The sequence below is a fragment of the Vombatus ursinus genome, unplaced genomic scaffold (genome assembly GCF_900497805.2).
Source record: "Vombatus ursinus unplaced genomic scaffold, bare-nosed wombat genome assembly UNPS02014791.1, whole genome shotgun sequence".
In the NCBI taxonomy this organism is placed as follows: Eukaryota; Metazoa; Chordata; class Mammalia; order Diprotodontia; family Vombatidae; genus Vombatus; species Vombatus ursinus.
The window spans coordinates 79128594-79152543 of NW_020954569.1; the positions used below are offsets into that span (position 1 = coordinate 79128594).

General features: G+C 39.2%; 1 protein-coding gene across 1 annotated transcript in view; it reads left to right on the top strand.

Moving 5' to 3' along the window:
• LOC114047898 (O-acyltransferase like protein) overlaps positions 1 to 23950 on the top strand; it is an 85541-nt gene that overhangs the window by 22189 nt on the left and 39402 nt on the right. Inside the window, 3 exon segments of the mRNA XM_027868791.1 lie at positions 4291 to 4430; positions 10022 to 10100; positions 20216 to 20351. Of these exon segments, the coding sequence (XP_027724592.1) occupies positions 4291 to 4430; positions 10022 to 10100; positions 20216 to 20351 (355 nt within the window).

Consider the following 23950-nt stretch of genomic DNA (forward strand, 5'->3'; position numbering starts at 1 on the left):
GGTAACAAATTTGTTGCCAGCAAAAATACCAAGTACAACCCAAACCAGATTAAAATGTGATTGGTGGATAGAGCACCGACCGACCCTGAAGTCAGGAAGACCTGAGTTCAAATCCAGCCTCAGACCAAACACTTGCCACTTACTAGCTGTGTGACCCTGGGCAAGTCATTTAACCCCAATTGCCTAAAAAAAAAAAAAAGGAATTGGGAAACATTTAACAAAATAAATAAAAATGCCGTAAGCAAAACAGATATTGATAATTTGTGGTTTTCCAAATCAATATGTATGACCTATAGGGTTCTGTTTCTATTTGACTTTGACACTTCTGCCTAAATGATTTCTGAGGTTGCTTCTAATTCTGAACTCCAGGCTCCACCAAGATGGAGAATGAGAATCAGTGGAGACTGAGAGACCTGGATTCAAATCCTATCTCAGACCCTTCCTGAGGCAGCTAGATGGTTCAGTGGATAGGGTGCTGGGCCTAGAGTCTAGAAAACCTGAGTTCAAATCTGGCCTCAGACACTTACTAGCTGTGTGGCCTTGGTCAAGTCACTTAACCTCTGTTTACCTGTTTCCTCAACTATAAAATGGAGCTAATAATTACCTACCTTGCAGGTTTGTTGTGAAGATGACATAATATTTACAAAGCAATTATCACAGTGTGTGGCACAGTAGGTGCTATATAAAAATGCTTATTTCCTTCCTTCCTAGCTCTAGTTGACCCTCCTTTTTTTTTTTAAAGTCCTCTCTGGGCTTTAATTTTTTCATCTGTAAAATGAGACAGTTGGACTCAAGGACCTCTAAGGTCCCTTCTGATTATAAATTTATGGTCTTATGAGACATAGTGATGGGACATGGCAATATTTTCTCATGGGATTTGGATTTGGGTATTCAACTGGATCTTTCTGCAAGTTCAGCCTAGTAGCTAGATGGAGGGAACATGCAAATGAGTGAGCAGGCTCCTAGTCGAAGACTTCTGAGGGCAGAGGCCAATGTGTGACGAGGAGGATGGGGTGGGCAGTTCTTCCCATCATATGATAACAACCTGGAACAGTACAAACCTATTTCCAAAAGGCCAATGTTAATTCACTCCCACTGGTTGTTTTCCTCCACCCCTGAACAGCAGAGATAGCCAAAAGAAGAGGAGTCTGTTGGCACCAATGATTTGGTTACCAGACCTGACCAAGGTCTGACGATATTTTCCAAATGGTGGCTCATAGGGCTTCTTGAAAAACAAAACAAAACAAAAAATTCCCACCATCAGTAACCAATACCGTAAGTCACTGCAAGGTAATTTCCTATGAAAAGAAAAGATTCCACTTAACTTTCAAGAGAGTTCTAGGAGCTCAGTTCTGGGGATGCAAATCTAACAGCCTGACACAGCGGAAAGGACACTAAATTTAGAGTCATTTGCTCCCTGTGTGACTTTGCATAAGTAATTTTACCTCTCTGAACCTCAGTTTCCTCATCTGTAAGATAAGGGGGGAGGTGTTCTCAGTGTTCTCTGAGGCCACTTCTGGCTTTAAACATGGGATTCTATGATTCTGTGAAAACATGATTTAGTGCCCAAAGTGTAAGTGGTGAAATATCATATGAGATATTGTTTTATAACTAATTATTTAGGCTTTTGTGCTTTGATTAGTTTAAAAGCTTAAATTTTTTTATTTCTCTCACTCAGTGAAAGATTATTAATAGAAAAAGGAGTCTGAAGCTTATGAAATAGCACAATATCACTCTAGATTTACTGTAGTTCCAGATCCTTCAGAGATGGGAGCCTGTCTGTTAAGACTGCACTAAACCAGCTGCCACAGACCTCCTTATCAGTCACTTGGAGTACAAACTTTGCTGTTGTTCAGTTGTTTCAGTCATGTCGTACTTTTCATGACCCCATTTGGGGTTTTCTTGGCAAAGATACTGGAGTGGTTTGCCATTTCCTTCTTCAACTCATTTTACAGATGAGGAAACTGAGGCAAACAGGGTTAAGTAATTTGCCCAGTGACACCCCGCTAGTAAGTGTCTGAGGCTAGATTTGAACTCAGATTTTTCTTGACTTTAGGCCTGGTACTCTGTCCACTGTGCCACCAAACTTCTTGCACAAGCTCATAAGATTATAGATTAGAGCTGGAAATACCTTAAAGGTATGTAATCCTCTCCCTTTGTTTTATAGATGAGGAAATTGAAGCCCAGAGAAGTAAGGGACTTGACCAAATTCACACAGACAATAAATCAAAGTTTGAACCGAAGTCTTCTGACTCCAAATCCAGAAGTCTTTCCAAGGTGCTCTTCTCTGTCACTTCATCTAAATTAGTAACATGGTAGAATCATGGCCTTTTAGAGGCTGTAGTCTAAACACAGCATGTCATTTGTCAGATGAAGAAATAGACCATGGGAGAGGTCTATGGCTCCTTTGTGGTTGAGCTGGGATTAGAACTTACACCTCTTGATTTCTGGTTCCTAGGACTCTTTGTACCACACAAAAATGGATCACAATACAGTCTGGAGAAAATACATGAAGACTATGAGAACAGCCTCCCACAAAAACTCAATCTCTTCCTAAAGTGATTCTACATTTAACATGGTATTATGGCAGCTAGGTGGCACAGTGGATAGGGTCTGGAGTCAGGAAGTCCCATCTTTCTGAGTTCAAATCTGGCCTCAGATACTTACTAGCTATGTGACCCTAGGCAAGTCACTTAACCTTGTTTACCTCGGTTTCCTCATTTTAAAATGTGCTACATATGGAAATGTTTGTCCTTCCTTTTCCAAGAGGAATAATGACATCACAGGGTGATGTCTCGACTCTTGTGTGAATTGTATTTAAGTGAGGCAGAATTGCACAAAATCGTCAGCTCATTCTCTCTTTCAGAGTCATTGAAGTCCAGTGGTAAGACTAAAGTCAAGACAAGTGGTGAGGGCCTGGGATGCAGTCAATGACCTTGGTGTCTTTGATGTCTGACCAGACTCTAAGGGCTCCACAGTGCCTGCTTCAGCCACCTTCATGGCTGTTGGAACAAATTGTTCTCATCCACCCAGTCTTCATATGCTTGGAGTGGACACCCTTTCCAACTGAAAGGTTTGTGGCCTGTCAGTTACCCTCAACCTGGTTTAGCCCGTCTGCCAAGACAGTTTACCGGGGTATGGCTGCTGTGCGTGCCGCAGCTTCTTGGAGCCATAGGTGAGAGGTAGGTGCCAAGTAGACACCGAAGGTGGATAAGTGGCCCTAAAAAGGGCTCAGCAAGCCCTCATACCAGTGGTGCTGGTCCTCCTTGAATACCCCATACACTCCCAGTATCTTTGCCAAGAACAGCTCAAATGAGGTCATGAAGGACATGACTGAAAAAACACTGAATAACTTCTAGTTTCTTTCTACAGCCCCCAAAAAAGTGTTGTTATGCCACCTAGTATATTTGCCAAGAATACCCTCAAAGGGGTCACAAAGAGTCAGACAGCTGAAAACAGCTGAACAGCAACCACAAGAGGTAGAGTGGAAATAGGACTAGATTGAAATCCTGGCATTTGGGGGCCTCATCCTTACCCCACCAGACGAGTCATTTAACTGTACAATGAAGCAACCGAGTAGTTCCATAGGTAGCTGGCAGAAAGAGCACTGGAGACAGAAAGGCCTGAGTTCAAATGTGACTTCTGATACTTTTTAGCTGTGTGACCCAGGGCAAGTCACTTAACCTCTGTCTGCCTCAGTATCCTCCTCTGTAAAATGGGAATAATAATAGCATTTACCCCTCAGAGGTGTTGTGAGGATCAAATGAGATAATAATTGTAAAGTACTTCATACACCTTAAAGTAATATAGAAATGCTAACTATTGTTATTGTTACCTGTTTGACAAATAGTTGAACTAGGTAGTTCCTAAAATTCCATTTAAGCATATATATTAGTCTTTTTCTTTTTAAAGTTTGATTTAAGCTACAATTTTTTACTTCCCATAATGTTGTTGTTAACAAAAATTAAAGGGAGAAACTATTTGTTTAAAAAAAATACCAGTTGGGAACTTGTCTATGTATCTATATATCTATGTATCTATGTATCCATCTATTTATCTATCTATCTATCTATCTATCTATCTATCTATCTATCTATCTATCTATCTATCTATCTAATTTATTTATTATCCACTGAGGAAAATGGAGGATGTCTGTACAAAGTAATATGTGTCCTTCGCTAGTCAGATACTATCCCTAAGCTGAAGAAGGACAGATCAGCTGCCCCTCTTGAGGTCTGAGATTCCCACACTCAGTTCTTTTACATGAGAGTTCGTGTTCTTAATTCTTAGTGTATGATGCCACTGGGAAGCTGGGTAGCAACATTCTGAATGGGAATGTGGACAGACTGGGATCTTACAGCAAACGCCTCTCCGCCACATCTCCTAGGGAGCATTTCCGTGGGCGATACTGCAAGCTTCAGATACAGCAGGTTAGTTTCTCCATTTATTTCTCTGTGTGCAGTCCTGGCACATAATTGTAATTCACTGCCATCCCACTGGTTCCTTCTCCTATGAAAATCAACTTCTTTCAAAAGCCTTTCATTCCCTAACATGTGTTTAAGAATAATTCTGTGGGATTATGTAGAGTTCTTCTCAAAGGACAAAAAGCACTTTAAAATGTGTGATCTCTCTTTTGGGTGATTGTCACCTCTTCAGGCATTTAAAATTTTGGAAAGTGATTTGACATTGTCATCCAATTAAATACACCCAAAAAGTGGATCTAAAGTAGTATTCCCATTTCTCAAATGAATAAATTGAGGCTTCTGAGGCATAATAGGGCTTCAATTAGAACTTGCATTCCCTAAAAATCTTATATCAAACTGCTGCCTCTTGAGAATTCCTCTGTGATAAAGAATATGTCTTTTACAGAAAGGTCTCTTTTTATGAGACTGACCAGCATTAGAATAACGGAATAGATTTGATAAGTTTCATTAAATAGCTTACATTTATATTTACAAAATGTGTCCCTCTCAACAAGCCTGTAATTTGGGTAGTGCACATGTGATCATCTCAATTTTGTAGATGAAAAAGCGGAGACTCAGGAAAAGTGCCCATCTTTGGAAAAAATGCTTAGCTGCTCTTTTAGTGTATTAGAACTTTTTGCAAATTGGCTAAAGCTTAGGAATTTCCCCAGTTGTGTTATTTGTTGAGCATTCTCTTAATGCAGATCTGAAAAGGCCTTTGGAATCTCCCTCCACCCCTCTTCTATTTTACAGCTGAGGAAATTGGGGCTCAGAGAAGTCAATTAGATTAACCTAAGGTCACACAAGGAGTGAGTAAGCAAGGAGGTATTTGAATCTGTATGTTCAGACTCCTCCTGGGCCATTGCCGGTCATCTTGACCTATGTCTTGCCACTGGAGTCTGATAACTCTGGAGGAGAGAGTGAGGCTGATGACTTTGTACAGCTCTGTCTCACTTAAATCCAATGCACTCGCGAGTCAAGACATCACCCTCCTGATGTCATTGCTCCTCTTGGAGAATGAAGGACAAGCAACAACAAACAATAAACAAAAACAATCAGACTCCCCGTGGTAGCTAGGTGGTGCAGTAGATAGAATACCAGGCCTGGAGTCTGGAAGGCTCATCTTCATGAGTTCAAATCTGGCCTCAAGAAACTTACTAGTTTTGTGACCTTAGGCAAGTCATTTAATCCTGTTTGCCTCAGTTTCCTCATCTGTAAAATGAACTGGAGAAGGAAATGGCAAAACTCTTAAGTATCTTTGCCCCAGAAAACCCCAAATGGAGTTACAAAGAATTGGACATGATTGAAATGACTGAACCACAACAACAAATTCAGATTCTAAATCACTACATGAAGTTCTACTTCCACAAACAATACTGGCCTTGGAATGTTCCTCCTAACAAACTGCATGAGATCAAGACCCCTCAGAACTACCTTAGTGGACCACATGACTTATAGGACCAGTGGTCTCGTTTGTAAGATATTGTATCCACAGTTAGAGTTCACTAGGACTTGGGAGAATTGATTCCTCAGTTGTAAGAGTCTCAGGTCTGGGTGAGGACAAAGGTTCTTGCAAGTGAATCAGCCACCAGTTCCCTACCCCTAATATCTCCACAGTCACAGGGAGAAGGGAGAATGAACAATATGGCCAATATTACAATTTTTCTTTTCTATCCAACATACAGTTTGAGTGAACTTTACTGAGCCATAAAGACTAATTAGGATTTACCCACCACTGATGTAGCTCTTTGAGAATCTTCACAACCCTTCCAAAGTGAACCCATACTAGGTCTCTATGCTGTCAGGGACTATGTCAACACTCCAAGCTGAATGGAGAGAAATGGGCAACCCAAGGTTGCTTAGGACTATGGAAATCATAATATAAACATATTCCTCACTTTTGCCAGTTCTTCAGTTTTTTTCTCCTTTCCGCTATTAGAGATTGCAAAGTAAAATTTGGATTTCCCAATACCAACAATTCCTTTCCTAGAAAAGAGGGTCAGAAGCACAAAGCCAGGGTTGATCTGGAAGACTGGACTCAAGAATACAATAACATGATTGTGATAATTTACAGTAAGATTAAATTGGAAAAAAAACAACAACAATGGATTTGGTATCAGATGAAGTGATTTTTGAATCCCAGCTCTACTACTTACTTTACTACCTATGTAATCTTGAGCAAGTCTTCTATCTTCTCTGGGCTGCAGTTTCCTCATCAATAAAATGGGAGTACTGTATTAGATGACCTTCAAAGCCCCTTCCATTTCTAAATCTGTGATCAATAATGATAAAATACAAAGGATTTTTCTATTTTGAAATCACATAACTTCCTTTCTGCTTTGACAAGCTATGGAAGGTTTACTTTCTCTTTAGGCTCAAAGAAAAAAAAATTAACATTACAAATGGCTAAAAGAAAGTCACATTTCTTGGGGCCTAAATATTAAATAAAAATATCAGTAAGAAAAGTGGGCTTTTCAACATATGCCATACCCTAGTGCTATCAAACTGATTCATATTATTAAAGAGAATGGACAAAGAAGACTATCTTTATCACTATGTTTGTAGCTGAGGCCCTGTTGGACAATGGTGATGACAGTGATGATTTATTGTTTTTAATCAGTGCATACAAATTTCTTTTCTTACATTTTGATACAGATTAATAAGTTTGAATCAAAAGCAAAATGGTCACAAATTCTGGGTTTGACAAAAACATGCCTGCGGTTTTAATTTGTGATGTTCTATTTTCCTCCTCGGGAATGACATTCCATTTATTAGTCTAGGATATTAATAAAACCTGTAGTTGATACATTTTTTACTATCATTAAATTGCTGACACAAAATATGGAGGGCGGTTGCCTCATAGTCATCTGTATTAACGGAGAAGGTCACAGACACAGTTCCACCCAAAGCAAACGACAACAAAAAAATTTCATTCTTTTGCCAGGGGTTTTTTGCTTCTATTTAAACATAGAAGTGCCTGATATTTCTGGACACTTCAAATTAAATGATGAAGTTACACTTTATGAAAAGACCTGATTCAGGTGGAACCAGGAAACATGTCTAGCTTTCTGCCTCTAACCCTGTGTCCTCCATCTCTTAGCATAATTCCCATTGTGCCATTATCCCACTATTTCCCATTTTCTACAGAGTCCAGGAAGTATCACCTCAAGAATCATGAAAGTAGAGTTAAGCAAGAGCTTAGATTGTTTTTTTTTTCATGATTTATACCTCCATAGTGATTATGGATTAAAGGTTTTTAAGTATTTTGTTTTAAAAAGCCCTAAGACCTGAAACTCTCACTCTTGAACTGAGATACTTTGCATCCAGTGGGAGAGCTTTCACTCTGTGTATTGTCACAGGACAATACTATTGACTTATATGAACTGATGCAGAGTGAGGTAAACAAAACCAGAAAAATATACACAGTGACTATAGCAATGTGTAAGGGTGTGTGTGTGTGTGTGTGTGTGTGTGTGTGTGTGTGTGTGTGCACGCTGCCCATGCAAGTTATGCATGTGCTCATGTATCCATCTATATGTGACTCACAGGGAGGCATGAATGTCATCTCAAGTCTCCACCAGGAAATTGGGGCCACTCTGCTCTCCTCAGGGGGAGGTAACAAATAGAATTCTATTTACCGCCTCTCCCTCAATACACTATCCCAGAAGTTTTAGTGAGATTTTAAGAATTAATATTACTTTCAGGATCAACAACAAAATACTTTGTTTGGCATTCAGAGCCCTTCAACAACCAGCCCTCGCCTACCTTTCCAGTCTTCTTATACCTTACTCCCCGACACCTATTCTTCAATGACAATGGCCACTGGCTGTTCCTTGAACAAGAAACTCTATGCTTGACTCTGGGGTATTTTCTCTGGTTGTCCCCCATGCTTGAAATGCTCTCCTACTTTTACTCCTCCCTGGCTTGCCTTCTCTAACCCCACAATTCTAGGATCTTCCCTCTATTAATTATTTCCTATTTATCCTGTATGTAGCTTACTTTGTATATATTTGTTTGTAAGTTCCTTGAAGGCAGGGATTGTCTTTTGCCTCTTTTTGTATTTCTAGTGCTTGGTGCAGTGCCTGGAATATGGCAGGTATTTGATAAATGTTTATTGATTAATAGCTTAAAATCTACACTAAGACTTTTGGGTCACCCTGTATTATCTGGGGAAAAGAATTTTTAGGTTCAAGCTGCCCTCCTGATTACTATCTCTTAACAAGGAATAAGTACCTAAACTATATATCTAAGGCTTGGCTCCCTTCCCACCAAATTCTACTTATACAATGACCATACAAATAGCAAATAAACCCATTTTATCCAAGTTGATAGCAAACAAAAAAATCAGGCAATTTACATAGGTAAGAATGTACTAGAGTCTCAGGGGTGGGAAACCTGCGGCCTCAAGGCCATGTGTGGCCCTCTAGGTCCTCAAGTGTAGCCTTTTGACTGAATCCAAACTTCATAGACCACACCTGAGGACCTCGAGGGCCACATGTGGTCTTGAGGCCGCAGGTTCCCCACCCCTGTGACAATACACAGAGTGAAAGCTCTCCCGCTGGATGCAAAGCTCAAGAATGAGAGTTTCAGGTCTTATGTAAGAGGAAATTACCCAAAGTCTCTATTGCGGTAAGCTGGGGATAGGGACATGATCAAAGAGCTGGCTTTTCCACATGTTGGCTTCTTTCCATAGCTTTCATTCCCTTCAGGACTCTATCCCAAAAGATAATCTGGATTTGCATGTTTTCTCTTTTGCTGCTGAAAGCCAGAAGGCCAACAAACCTCTCATTTATCTCAAGCTTTCACCAAATCTATTCCTCATACAGGCATGAGGAATTGAGTAACCAATCTCTACCAATAATAAGAGTCTTATGCAAATCGATATGAGCACAGAGTTACTAATGTAAACAGAAAAAATGCCGCTGCCACCACTGCCACCACCACCAATGAAACTAAATGCCATGTAATTATACTGACCAAGATTGGACCTAGAGAAGAGTTGATAAAATTCTCCTCCCCACTTCTTCAAAGAGGTGGGGGACAATAGATGTAGAATATTTTATATACTATCATATATGGCTAATGTGTTGGTTGGTTTTGCTGAGCTGTTTTTAAAAATCTTTTTTTTAAATCTTGTTATAAGAGGTAGTTTGCTGGATAGGAAAAGGAGAAGAGTATTTGCAAATGAATATGATATAAAAATAGAAGTTATCAATCCAAATAAATCAAAATGTTAAAAAAGGGGGGGGATGGGCTTTTTATCCAGGCCTTCTAGACTTCAGGCTGTATAGAGGAGCAATGTTAAAACACTGTTGGTAATGATGACAGCTGGAAAAAGCAGAGTAAGTGAGAAAATCAACAAGAAATAGTTGAGAACAAGATCTGCTACTCTCCCCTGTCAGAAAAATGAGAGTTGGATGTATTGAGATTATCTAGCCTTGAAGGACTTTATCCAGCCTAACTAATTTATAATTGATCAGCTATAGAATTACTAGGAAAATATTACATATGTCCTTGTGACCACTTGAACTCAAGGTTTTCAACATAATGTTTCCTAGGGTGGAATTGGCTACAGTATTGGCTTGTGTGTTCCTGACTCCTGTACTGAAGAGGATGTAGCTTTGATGACACAATTAGGTAAGACAAAAAATAATATACACTGATTTATAGATATTGGATGTTCTGAGTATAAAATTTTATGCTTTTCAATTTCCTGGAGTGAAGAGAGACAATTCCTTCAATAATGAATTAGTCCTTCAGGAATTAAGTGGTGCAGAGCTATGTGGGTTGAGAAGGAAGGACAAGTGAAAAGAGTCAGAAGATAAATATTAATTCAGTAACTCGTCTTTATATAGTGCTTTTAGGGTTACAAAGTACTTCCCTCAAAACAACCTTGTAAGGTAGGGAGTTCCAAGTATTACTATCCTCATTTTATTGATAAAGAGACAGAGGATCTAACAGAGGTTAGATAATTTGTCCAGAATCACACAGCTTTTATTAATTTTTTAAATTAAATTAATTTTTTTTCAATTGTCACGCATTTATATTTTCTTATTCTCCTTCTTGTATCCCCCCCCCACTCCCCTCCACCCCACCCCACAACTTCTCCAGTGGGGAAAAAAAGAAAACCAAAAACAAAACCTTTAAAAAAATGCATAGCGCTTAACAAATCACCATATTGGCCATGTCCAAAAATGTGTGTCTCATTCTACATCCTGAGTCTACCACCTCTCTGTCAGCATGCTTCATAATTAGTTCTCTGGAATCATACTTGATTATTGCATTCATCAGAGTTCTTTAGTCATTCAAAATTGTTCCTGTTTACACTATCATTGTTATAGTCTAAATTGTTATCCTGGTTCTGCTCACTTCACTCTGCATCAGTTCAGACAAGTCTTCCCAGGTTTTTCTGCAACTGTCCCCTTAATCATTTTTTACAGCACTATCCCATTACATTACATTCATATACCATAATTTGTTTGGCCATTTCTCAAGTGATGGATACCCACCTCCCTCCTTAGTTTTTAATTCTTTTCCATTATAAAAAGAGCTGCTATAAATATGGGTCCTTTCCCTCTTTCTTTGATCTCTATGAGATAGTAGTAGCTAGATTTAGTTTAGTAGCTTTTGGGGGGCATAGTTGCAAACTGCTTTTCAGAATGGCTGGACCATTTCACAGCTCTACCAATAGTGTATTAGTGTGCTTATATTCCTATAGCCCCCTCAGCATTTGTTATTTTCCATTTTTGTCAATTTTGCCAATCTAATGGGTATAAAAAAGAACCTCAGAGTTGCTTTAATTTGCATTTATCTAATTATTAGTGATTTGGAACATTTTTTTTTTCATTTGGCATTAGATTGCTTGGATTTCTCCCCTTGAGAATTGCCCCTTCATATCTTTTGACCATTAATCAATTGGCAAATGGCTGCTATTCTTACAAATGTGATCACAAAGCTTGCTGTAAATCTGCTCTGTTCTAATTGGGTTTGTCACCTTTCCCTCAGCTACTTTATTATGTTGTCTATTTTTGACACATCATACTTGGAATGTTTCTACAATATGGCCCAAATGGAAAAGCTTCTCTGTTAGATAAGCACACAGATAAACTTACTCATGTGCAAATGGCCAGATGTCCATATTCACAACCTCTGAAGGCCATCCTAAAACACTAGGACTATGGAAAGCACTGGAGGATGGTGGTATCAGAGTGAAGACAGCTGCCTTCTATCCCTATTTGCCCCCAGCTAAGTTTGAGGTCTGGAGACAGTCACCAACATCAGCCTTTTTAGTTATTTACACATGGGAGCTGGACGCTCTGAGGTCCCTTCAGCCCCAAGAATGAATAAATCTCAATCCATACCAGAACTAGGCCCTTCAGGGTTGAAGTTACATATGTTTTAATGTGTGTGTATCAGTTAGAACAGTAATTGGACCTTCAGGTCCAAAGTCCAGTGATTGTTAAAATAAGCTAATCTATACTTTTCTTGGTAAAACAAATGCGATTTGTCGATAGTAAATTGCACCTTCAAGATCAGCAATTATTAGTGGCATTTCATCTGTACTTAGCATTTTCATATGAGGTGACGCCACTTTAACCTTTGTTCATGACAAAATTCATCCTGTGTTCTTCAGGATATTTTCCAAATCTGACTGGTAATAAGATTAACCACATAATATGAACAAGGGCAAGTGTATATAGGTATATGTATATGTACATATATGTATATGTACACACACATGTATGTATGTATGTGTAGATACACATATCCCTTTAAATTTGCAAATCTTATTTGATCATCACTACAACCCTGTGAAAGCAGACTATATTATTCCTATGTTACAGATGGGTAAACTAAGGTTGAGTGACTTATCCAGGGTCACAAAAGTATCAATTCAAATTCAATTCTCCTGATTCCAAGCCTGCTACTATCTACTATAGCCACCTAGTTGCCTTAAATAATAGTGAGAGTTTGGAATTTATTAGTAACTTAGTATTAATATATATGGGATATTCCAAAAGTCTTCATGAAGTTATAAACTTTAATAGCTTTAATAGTTTAAAACAGCAAGAAGATACCCTGGTACATCCTGCATATATTACTGACACATTCTGGCCTATTCTGAAGAACAAAAAAAAAAAAAAAGAAAAAGAAAACAAAATCAAGATTATTTTTTATTTTGAGTTTAATAACAATAAAAACAAATAAACATACAAAATAAGGGGCAAAAATCTTATACAAAACCCTTAACATTGAACATAAAAGAACTAAAATAATAAACAAATAACAAGCAAAGAAAATTCATTTGCTCAGTGCCTTTTCTAGGCCATAATATGATTTCTATCACAGTATGATGACTATCCTTAAGGAGCTGGGGTAGGGGAAAGAAAGGAAAACAGTCTAGTTACTATTTCAGCAGATCTGTCATGAATTTATTTGTGAAATTTAGATCTCTTCTGATACACTTTAAATAGAAAAGCAGCTGATGGAAATGAATATGTCTCCTGGACCAGGGGATAGACATCCCTTGGGAAAGAGAGTGTTTGATTTTGCACACTGATCTTTGAGTTGTTATGATTGTATGCAAAGAATTATGATCAATGAGTTCCCAATCATAAGCATGTAACAGTTAACTTGAATTTTGTTCAAAACAGAGAAAATAGAGAATCAACATTTGGAGGTTTTGAAAAGGCCATTCTAGAGAAGGCTGCTTCAAAAAGAAATGTTTAGAGACTTCTGGGTCATGTGAGAAAAAAATGGTAAATATTATCTCCAATCCCCATAACCGCTCAAACCTCTCAAAAATAGAAATTATGTGCCAAAGATAAGCCACTAAGACACCCAAAATCTAAAGAAAGTTTAAAAAGAAATTAATAAACCCAGGTTCATTGACCCTCATTGACTCCAAGCTCACTTAGAACCCCTCCCCAGTCTCCCATGCTACTGGGAGTGAAGCTGCACTAGTAGACCTAAGGACATGACATAGGCTTACATCAAAACCTCCTCCCATACCACAGTTTCCACTCCCTCTTTCCAGTACTGTGGACAGCCTGGCTCCAAGCTATAGAAATTTGCTTAGGTCTTGACAGTCAACGTGATCACCACCCACCACCACCACCACCAGGAGCAAAAGGCTGTAGGTTGGGAGATTAAGGTGGTGGGGCTCCCTGAAAGCATCAGCAGTGCAAAGCTCTGAATTGCCAATGCTAGGGAAAAGAATCTTTGAACTACCTGTGCTGGGCTAGAAAACTCAGGAATAGAGGGAGTGGGACAAGTCACCAGGACAAGACACTGGGTATGTAGGGGGCTGTGCAACACTCCACGAAGCCTAAAGGAAAGAGCACAGATCCAGCTGAGGTGAACTATGAATTGCCCAGTATGGGAGAAGGCTGACGTACTTTGAGATTCTGCCCACAAGGAAATCACAATCTGAGGGGAGGGAGTCAGGAACTGAGTGATAAGGAAAATAGAGGAGGAAAGAGACTGAAAGCACCAAATATTTCAGGACGAAGAAAACTAAAAGACCTTGAACATAAACAGATAAATCAATAAAGGAGCAAAGGAGTGTACATAACATGCACTGCTCTGAATTTATAAAGAAAATCTAGCTATTTATTAACTGACAATCTCATTTGCCATTTGGTGTTTGCCTTTGGGAGAAACTATGTACCACCTATTTTCCCACTATCCCTTAAAAAGAATAAACTTCATTCATTTAAATAATGAATTTTCATTCTGTCTCTGCTGCCTATTAATGCCATATCTCCCCCATCCTCAAAAAACTTTGATGTGATCTATCATCCCTTCGAGCTATTATCCTCTTTCTCTAGCCAAATTCCTAGAAAAATCTTTCTCTTCTCTGATTTATTTCCCAACTCATTGCAATATAGCTTCTGCCCTGAAACTCCTCAAAGTTATCAATAATTTCTTAATTGTTAAATCTTCAATCTTCATCCTTCTGACTTTTTCCTCAGTCTTCAACCTTTTTGACTTTCTGAATCTGTTGACACTATCGAATACCTTCTCTTCCTACACACCTGCTCCACTCTATGTTTTTTGTAACACTACTCTCTTAGTTCTTCTCCAACCTATCTCTGCTTTCTATCTCAGTCTCCTTTGTTGGTCATGTTTGTAACTGGGTATAATCAAAAGATTCTGTCTTGGTATAATCCAAGACCATACTCTGTACATTCTCTCAGAGATGTTTACTCTCCCAAATATCCAAACATAAAGCTCATTAGATCTCTTGATTTTGTGTATAGTAGTATTTTTTGGCTAAGGAATCTTTAAAAATGTCGAAGAATGTCTCCACAACAAGTTATGTTTATGTAGAGTTACATTTGTATGTAGAGTTATATAGAGACCTAGTTACAAAGTGCTTTACATAATGACCTCATTTAGCAAACACCTACTTGCAGTCTAGTTCAGTTCAACAAGAAAGTAATCACCTAGAGCGTTAATTAATTCTTAGAAGAAGCAAAAGGTGGTTTGCAAAAAGGCAAATTCAGGCTTGAAGCAAGGAAAGCCTACCTACCAATTTGTCATCCAGAAGTGGAAGTAACTGGTGGGGACAATAGTGGGTTCCCTCTCCTTGGAGGTCTCTTAGCCAAGATGGAATGACCACTTGTTGGGAATGATGTCGTGGGAATTTTTGCTCAGATACAGATAGAGATTGCCTTTGTAGTTCCATCCAATATGATTCTGTAACCTTAGTAACATTTAAGTTTTCTTAGCAACTGTACAATTCTCTAGTACAATGCCTTTCTTTAAAGCTAAGAGGACCGAAAGTCAGAGATGACATGATTTGTTCAAGGTCACACAGCCAATAGGTGACTGACTTAGAACTCTACTGTATCTAGGTACAAATGCCTTGCATGGAACTTAGGAGAATGGAAAAGAAGTATAAGAGTGCATTCTCTACCCTACAGGCATTTTGAATCTAATTCGTGGGACAAAACATACATATAAGAAAATAATTAACATTGGAAGCTCTAGGAGTTCAGAGAAGGGGAACATCCACTGGGAACTGGATTATCTGAAGATTGGGTATTGGTGGATTTCAGTTCTCTATTCTCCCCAGTTCTCTTATCATAAGTCATTGAGAATTATGGGGTTTTATATCTAGAAGGGACAATGGAGATCATTTGGTCCTGCATTTTTATGAATGAGGCCCACAGTACTGTAGTTAAATGATTTACCTCAACTTAACAGTGAATGGTAGAACTAGGCCTAGCATCCAGGTCTACTGATTCAAATCTTGGGCTTTTTCCACTAAGCCACTTTCCCTTTTTTTTTTGGGTGGGGGGGAGAGGCAATCGAGGTTAAGTGACTTGCCCAAGGTCAACACAGATAGTAAGTGTCTAAGGCTGGATTTGAACTCAGGTCCTCCTGACTCCAGGATCAGTACTCTAGCCACTGCACCACCTAACCGCCCCCACATTTCCTCTTAACAAGTAGGACTTACATGGGTGGAGAAGAAGGGAATGGCCTTCCATGGGGACATAATAGCATGGGTAAAGATATAGAGGCAGGAAGGAATATGGCAGTTCAGAATGGCCTCCTTGGAGTGGTGATTTCATGGTAAAGAATGACAGATGAGATTAGATATGAATGACAGGACTGTATTTTATAGGGCAATTGAATGAATTGCCAGCATCTTCATCAGGGTAAAAAGTCCATGTAATACAAACCAGGGAAAACCAATCTTCTTTGCTCCTAGGTTTTCCCTACTAAGAGGCCCTGTTGGATTGTGTTTCTCCACCCGACATTGTAAGGAAGGGATAGTGGACAGCAAGACCTAGCTGACATGCTATATACATCCTGGGGTGTTCTGGGGCCTCTGGAAAGAACATGCAAAGAGGGTTGGGTAGGAACCAGGGTTGACCAACTTCAGACTCTTTCTCTTGAGTAGGATAGGACCTAAGAAGATCTGGTTCTATCCAAATTGATTCTCTCAGAGGGTCTTGGAACTACCAGATCTGAATTCTAACCTAGTCTGTCCTCTTCCACCTCAAACCTGGAAGTCTCTAGATTCTTAGGATCAGCCTGAACCTATCATGGAGAGTAGTTAGCCAGAGGCCAAAACAGGCTCCCTAGGTCTAGAGCAGACCTCATCTGAGCCCTTTGGTGTGGCCTCAGAAGCTCTCCAAGCTGTTCTGGATTTCCCCATTTCTTTTGAAGATGCTCAGGGGCTTGTTAGTGATGCTTGCTCCCTGAGTCATAAGGCATACATGGTCATACTGCGTGGTACTATTAGGAAACTCCCTGGTGAAGTCATTTTGCAATGACCCAGCCTGGAATTTTCTTAGGAATAAGGACAAAGAGTATCATTTGTCTTACTTGTGGGTGGGGTTGCTGAGTTTCAGAAGTTAAATGCTTTGACTAAGTTCATTCAATTCATTAGCAGTAGAGGGCAGGTCCAGAAACCAGTGCTCCCATCTCCTACTCCCTGGGCAATAATGCTTCAGATTTTTGCCTTAAGAGAATTACCTTAAGAAAATTATTGCCAACTCTGTAGGAGGCTGGGTCCTGGGATAATTGAGATAGCCTATGTTGTAACTTGTTTTGGCATCTGGCTGTGATCCTAATGAGAGTAGGGGTATGAGTTATACGCAGAGAGGCTTTCAAATTAAATAGAATGAAGGCTTTTCAAGCTGCTGTTAACTTGTACTCTTTGGAAACTGAGGACTGAAGCATGAGAGAAATGTTATACTTTCTGAAATCATGGAATATAATGGAAATTTGATCTGGGCCTACAGAGGTACTCTTTGTTCTTTAATTTGATACTGCGGTTTTGCAGTCATAATTTTTTGGTCTGGATCTGGGATTTCATCAAAGGGTAATGTGGTTAAAGAGACAGTCTTGGAGTCAGAATGACCTGAGTTCATTATTGCCCATGATACATGCTGATTGTGTGACCCTGGGAAAGTCAATTAACCTCTCAGTGCCCTCCAAATACTTCTCTAAGATGGTAAATTACAGGCAAGATCAAGTGGAAGAAGTTTCTACACCAGCAATGACATAACATAGAGTCTTTAATAAGGATTAAAATTTTTTTTCTATTGTATATATTTTAAAATGAAAGGCAGCCTAGCTTAGCAGATGGCGAGCCAGCCTCAGAGTCCATAAGAACTAGGTTTAAGTCTGGCCTTTGACACAACTGGTTGTTGTGACCCCAGGCAAGTCACCTGACTTCTTAGTCAGGTATCTCTCTAAACATATGAACAAAAGAGAAGGTGTGGATCTGAATGGGTATAATGAATTTCCTCACACTGCATGCAATTCCCTAGGCCAATGTAATTGAAGGTTCCTGTCTCTATATCCCTATACATTCATATCAGAGTGGTATAGTAGAAATAACTCTTGTTCTGAAAGTCAGAGGTGTTTAATTTTTAGTCATTTTTCAGTTGTGTCCAACTCTTTGTGACCCCATTTTGGGGGTTTCCTTGGCAAAGGTACTGGAGTGGTTTGCCATTTTCCTGTCCAGCTCATTTTATGGATGAGGAAACTGAGGCAAACAGGGTTAAGTGATTTGCCCAAGGTCACAGAGCTATTACGTGTCTAAGGCTGGATTTAGGCCTTCCTTATTTCAAGCCCAGTACTCTTATCTATTGCCCCACCCAGCTGCCTAATCCTACAAGGGTTTATCTTCAATGGATCAGTAGAGGATGTACCCAAACCAATGCATTCATAGATGCTTAAAGTATCAAAAACAAACAAAAAAAACCAGTGGTAAGAATCAAATAAAATCAAAGATAGGCTAGCACTTTGAAAAGCATAAAGGCTTTAAACAGCGCTGGAGATGCTCATACCTCATGCCTATCAGATAGGCAAAGTTGCCCCCCCCAAAAAAAAACAGAAAGGAAAATGACAAAATTTGGAGGAAATATTAGTGCTCCATTGGTGAAATTGTGAATTGGTCCAACTATCCTGGAAAGCAATTTAGAATTATGCTTAAAAGTGCTGTAAAAACTGTGCATACCCTTTGACCCAACGATTCCACGACTAGGTGTGTATCCCAAAAAGATTAAAAAACAAAACAAAACAAAACAAAACAAAAAACAAAAAAACAAAAAAAAAAGGAAAAGGACTTATATGTACAAAAATATTTAAAGCAGCTCTTTTTGTGGTGACAAAGAATTGGAAGGGAAGAAATGCCCATCAATTAGGGAATGGCTAGACAAGTTGTGGTATATGATTGTGATGGAATATTATTGTGCTGTAAGAAATGATAAGCAGGATACTTTCAGAAAAACCTGGGAAGACTTATATGAATTGATACAAAGTGAAGAGAGCAGAACATTGTACACAGTAACAGCAACATTGTTTATCTGTGAATGACTTAGCTATTTTCAGCAATATAATGATCCAAGACAGTTTTTCAGGATTTATGATAAAAAATGCTATCCACCTCCAGAGAAAGAATTGGTGGAGGGGCAGCTAGATGGCACAGTAAATAGAGACCCGGCCCTGGAGTTAGGAGGACCTGAGTTCAAATACGGACTCAGACACATGATACTCACTGGCTATGTGACCCTGAGCAAGTCACTTAACCCCAACTGCCTCGCAAAAGAAAGAAAGAAAGAAAGAAAGAAAGAAAAAAAGAAAGAAAGAAAGAAAGAAAGAATTGATGGAGTCTGAATGAAGATCAAAGCATATTTTTTTAAAACTTTTTTTTTGTTTTGTGTTTTCTTTTGTAACATGGCTAATATGGAAATGTTTTGCATGACTGTACATGTATAATCTATATCAAATTGCTTGTCTTCTCAAGGAGGGGGAAGGGGAGGGAAGGAAGGAGAGAAAGAATTTGAAACTCAAAAATTTTTTAAAAAGTGAATGTTAAAATTGTTTTTACATGTAATTGGAAAAAATAAAATATAAAATTTTTCACTTAAAAATTATGTCCCCAGAGTTACTAAATTGTACATGGCATTTGACCCAGGAGTACCACTACTCTACCCAAAGACATCAAAGAAAAAGAAAAAGGACCCACATATATAAAAATAGTTATAGTAGCTGTTTTTGTAGTGACAAGGAACTTGAAACTAAGGGGCTGACCATCAACTGGGGAATGACTGAACCAATTATGGCATATGAATGTGATGGAATACTATGGTGCTGCAAGAATAATGAAAGAATGGTGGCAGAGAAACCTGGGAAAATTTATATGAACAGATATAGAGTAAAGTGAATAGAACCAGGAGAACAATTTATACTATAACAACAGCATTGAAAAGAAAACCAACTTTGGAAGACGTAAGAATTCTGATCAACAAAATGATCAACCATGATTCCAGAGTGCTGATGATGATGCATGTTGCCTATCTATTAATGGAGAAGAAATACATTAAAACATGGAATGAAACACACATTTTTGGACATGGTCGATAACAAGGATTTGTTTTGCTTTGCTGTTTATTTTATTTTATTTTTTTGTGAGGCAATTAGGGTTAAGTGACTTGCCCAGAGTCACACAGCTAGTGAATGTTTTATGTCTGAGGTCGCATTTGAACTCAGGTCCTCCTGACTCCAGGACTGGTGCTCTATCCACTGTGCCACCTAGCTGCCCCAACTGTTTATTTTTTACGTGAGTTTTCTTTTTCTTTTCTTTATTTTTTAAAGCAGGATAGAGGTGGCGAGGAGGGGGAAAAAAGCATGATAATTGATAAAATAAATTTAATTTAAAAGAAAAGCACAAAGTACTATAAGACTAGAAAGCATTATTATTAATAATTTTTTTTCTCTTTTGGCAGATATTTTAAAATTCAGGAATGTCTCATTTTCAGCCCCCTTTCTAGACTTCTCTTTAAATTCAACCTCCTCAGCTTGGGGTACTGCCGCATGTGCACCTGGGCTTCCACCACTTGATGCATTTGCTGGTTTGTGTCTGTGAGTATAGAAGTAGTGGTCTGACTGGTTAAGGTATATTTCATGGGGAGCAGTGACATCAGCCTCTCAGTCTTTCACTTAAATGTAAATGACTTCTCATTCATTGGGTGATTCTGGGGTAATTGATGCCTTTTGTTTTGAAAAATCATAGTCTAGTCCAAGCAAGATAAAGAAAAAAAAAAAAGACCCAAGATAGTTCAGTTCATCCGAGGGGAGAGCTGATTTTATATATAACCATGGCAGAAAATCGAAGAATCTTTGAGTTGGAAGAAATCTTAAAGATTATTCGTTCTTTCAACATTCAACATTCATTTACTAGGTCATCTTAGTCCTAACTGCCCCCTCTCACTTCATTTTATAGATGAGAAAACTAAGCAGTCTGAAAGGTCTTTGAGCTTCCGCCATTTCTGCCTCTTACTCATTTTTCACATTGCTGCAATGTTATTTCTATTTACAGAGCTGTTTTTCTCACTCCTCTGCTCAAAACTTTTCTGTAGCTCACTATTGCTTGGAAAATTTAAATTCCCCAGTGGTATTCAAGATCTTTCAGAGTTGAACTCCACCCTACTTTCCCATCTTTATTTCATACTATCCCCCTCCAGGTACTTTATACATTAGACCAGAGATGTCAAACATGTGACTCAGGCAGCCCACAACACTCCAGAGTGCAGTTCCAGCTGGATGAAAATCTAGTTCCTATCCAGTTTTAATGAGGTGATGTATTAATAAAAAAAGAAATATATAAACGTGGTTTTCTAAGTCAGTGTGCAGCCCACAGAGCTCCATATGTATGATTCAGTGGCCTCCATTTCTATCTGAGTTTGATGTCACTGCTTTAGATTAGACACTTTAAGAGGTGGCTATGTAGCATAGTGGGGCAGCTAAGTGGTGCAGTGGATAAAGTGCCAGGTTGGAATCAGGAAGACTCATGTTCATGAGTTCAAATCTGGCCTCAGATAACTTATTAGCTGAATGACCCTGGGCAAATTACTTAACCCTGTTTGCCTCAGTTTCCTCATCTGTAAAATGAGCCAGAGAAGGAAATGCCAAACCACTCCAGTATCTTTGCCAAGAAAACCCCAAATGGGGTCACAAGGTGAAACGACTGAACAATATGTAGTACAATAAGCTAGAGTGCTCGGCCTGAAGTCAGTCTGAATTCAAATTTGGCACTCAGACACTCTGGGGCAAGTCACTTAACCTTTCTGTTCCAGTTTCCTGATCTATAAAATGGAAACAATAACATCTATCTCCCAGTGTTGTTGTGAGGATCAAATACAATATTTGTAAGGCACTTAGCACTGTGCCTGGCACATAATTGCTGCTTAATATATGACTGTTCCCTTCCCCTTTCTAAACTTTTTGAGACCCTTTTACACTCTTAAAAATTAATGAAGATCTTAATTTTTTTATGTACGTGGGTTATATCTATTGATATTTACTGAATTAGAAAATTTTAGTATCATTACTAAAGTTTTGACCTCATAGATCCCCACACCGTCCTGTGGTTTCTCATAAAATTCTCTGCATGTTTCCAGTTCTGTGTTTTTGAGAAGCAGCATAATTTAGTGCTAACTAAGGCACTAGAAGGCCCAGGCTCAAATCTATCTCAGACATTCACTAGGTCCATGACGATTGGCAAATTACTTAAGTCAATCTGTCTAAATCTCAGTTTCCTCACCTGCAAGGTAGACATTAAATGGATGTTATGTTTATTAATTATGTCAACTGGACCAAACTGGCCTGTAACCTGTGGATGGCCAGAACAAAACAGAGCAGGCTAAAGACAGGAGAGTCAGAAACAAGGGTAGAAGACCCACCAGACAAAGTGGGGTTGCACTCTGGAAAAATAAATCTCTGGTGGTGTCTAGTTCATTTCCGCTGGTACTGGAGAGTCCAATGGCCCAGTTCTGTGTCCAGTCCCACTCCTGACACCAATTAATGTCAACTGGATGGAACTGGCCTGTAACCTGTGGATGGCTGGAGCCAAACAGGGCAGGCTAGAGAAAAGAGAGTCAGAAATCAAACAGAAGTTTAATTTCAAAGTGAGGGAAAACAGCTTTCAAGCATGGACACATGTGCCAGGGCCCCACCTCTTATGGGGGAACCCACTTTAGTGTAAGCAGATCTCAATACTTATACCTGTGGTTACACAGTGACCTGTAGCCCTGACACTGAGGGGTAACAGTCACAATGAGACAAGTTCAATTCATAGCAGGGCTTCATGACTAGAACATGAATGCAGCAGGTGCTTGTCCAAACTCAGAGAAAACCTGGTGCTGGTCAAAGCAATACAATAATTATGTGATTGATCCGGAGGGTGAGCACAAAGGATTGTTATGCCAACTCAAGGCACAGCTTGCTTGTTGGGGCTTAGCTCTGGAAAACAGGGTGTCTCCCAATAACTTGACAATTATTATAAACAATTATTATAATGTCTACCTGTTAAGTGGACATAATAAAAACACCTATGTCACCGAGTTGTTTTGGAGAAATGAGTTCACATAAGTCTTTGCAAACACTAGCATGCTTTATAAATGTGACTTGTTACCAATGTTTAATATACTCCTCACTCCACCTTTTGAATTCTTACAAATCCTTTAGAATCTAATTTGAATAACACCTCTTCCAGGAAGCCTTCCTTCATTCTACTTATCAGTTATGACCTTTCTTCTCTCAAGTGCCAAATAACACTGTACTGTGGATTTTGTTACCGAAAAAATAGTTATTGATGTATGTTAGATGCCTTTCCTAGAGTATAAGTTTCTAGGCAATATCACAGGTACTTAAGAAATCTTGAATGAATGAATGAACAAAATAGAAAGACCACTGTACTGGGCATTAACAGAGGTGAATTCAAGTAGCACTGCTACTTAACTGCTCATTTATTCAGGGCAAATCAGAAATTCCCTTCTCCTTGCCAAGTGGAAATCCCTTCACATGTATAAGTGCTCCCATCCCATCCTGTCTTGTCTTCTCCACCAGATTGCCACCTCTATTATCCTCACTCTCTCACTTGCTTTTTTTTTTCCTTTTTGGTGAGACAATCAGGGTTAAGTGACTTGCCCAGGGTCACACATCTAGTAAGCGTCAAGTGTCTGAGGCCAGATTTGAACTCAGGTCCTCTGACTCCAAGGCCAATGCTCTATCCACTTTGCCACCTAGCTGCCCCTTCTCACTTGCTTTTAATCTCTCCTTGTCAACTGGCTGCTTCCTTACCATCTACAAACACTCCCATGTCTTGCTCCACTTCAAAAAACAACAACAAACACCAAAACTCGTTATCCATCCATGCCCCACACACCCCCAGCTATCATCCTATGGTTCTCCTCCCTTTTGTGGCCAAAATCCTTGAGAAGACCTTCTACAACAAGTGCCTCCGTTTCCTATCCTCTCACTCTCTTTTAAAATCTCTACTGTCTGGCTTCCAACCTCATCATTCAATTGAAACTGCTCTCTCTATAGTTACTGTAAAACCAGCCTCCCTGGCCCCTGTTGCCTGAAGGCCATGCATGTTACATTTCAATCCTCCTCTGGGGATCTCTGGTACCCTTAAGGGGATTGGAGGTGTCTAGGCACTCTGCCAATAGCTTCAGCTT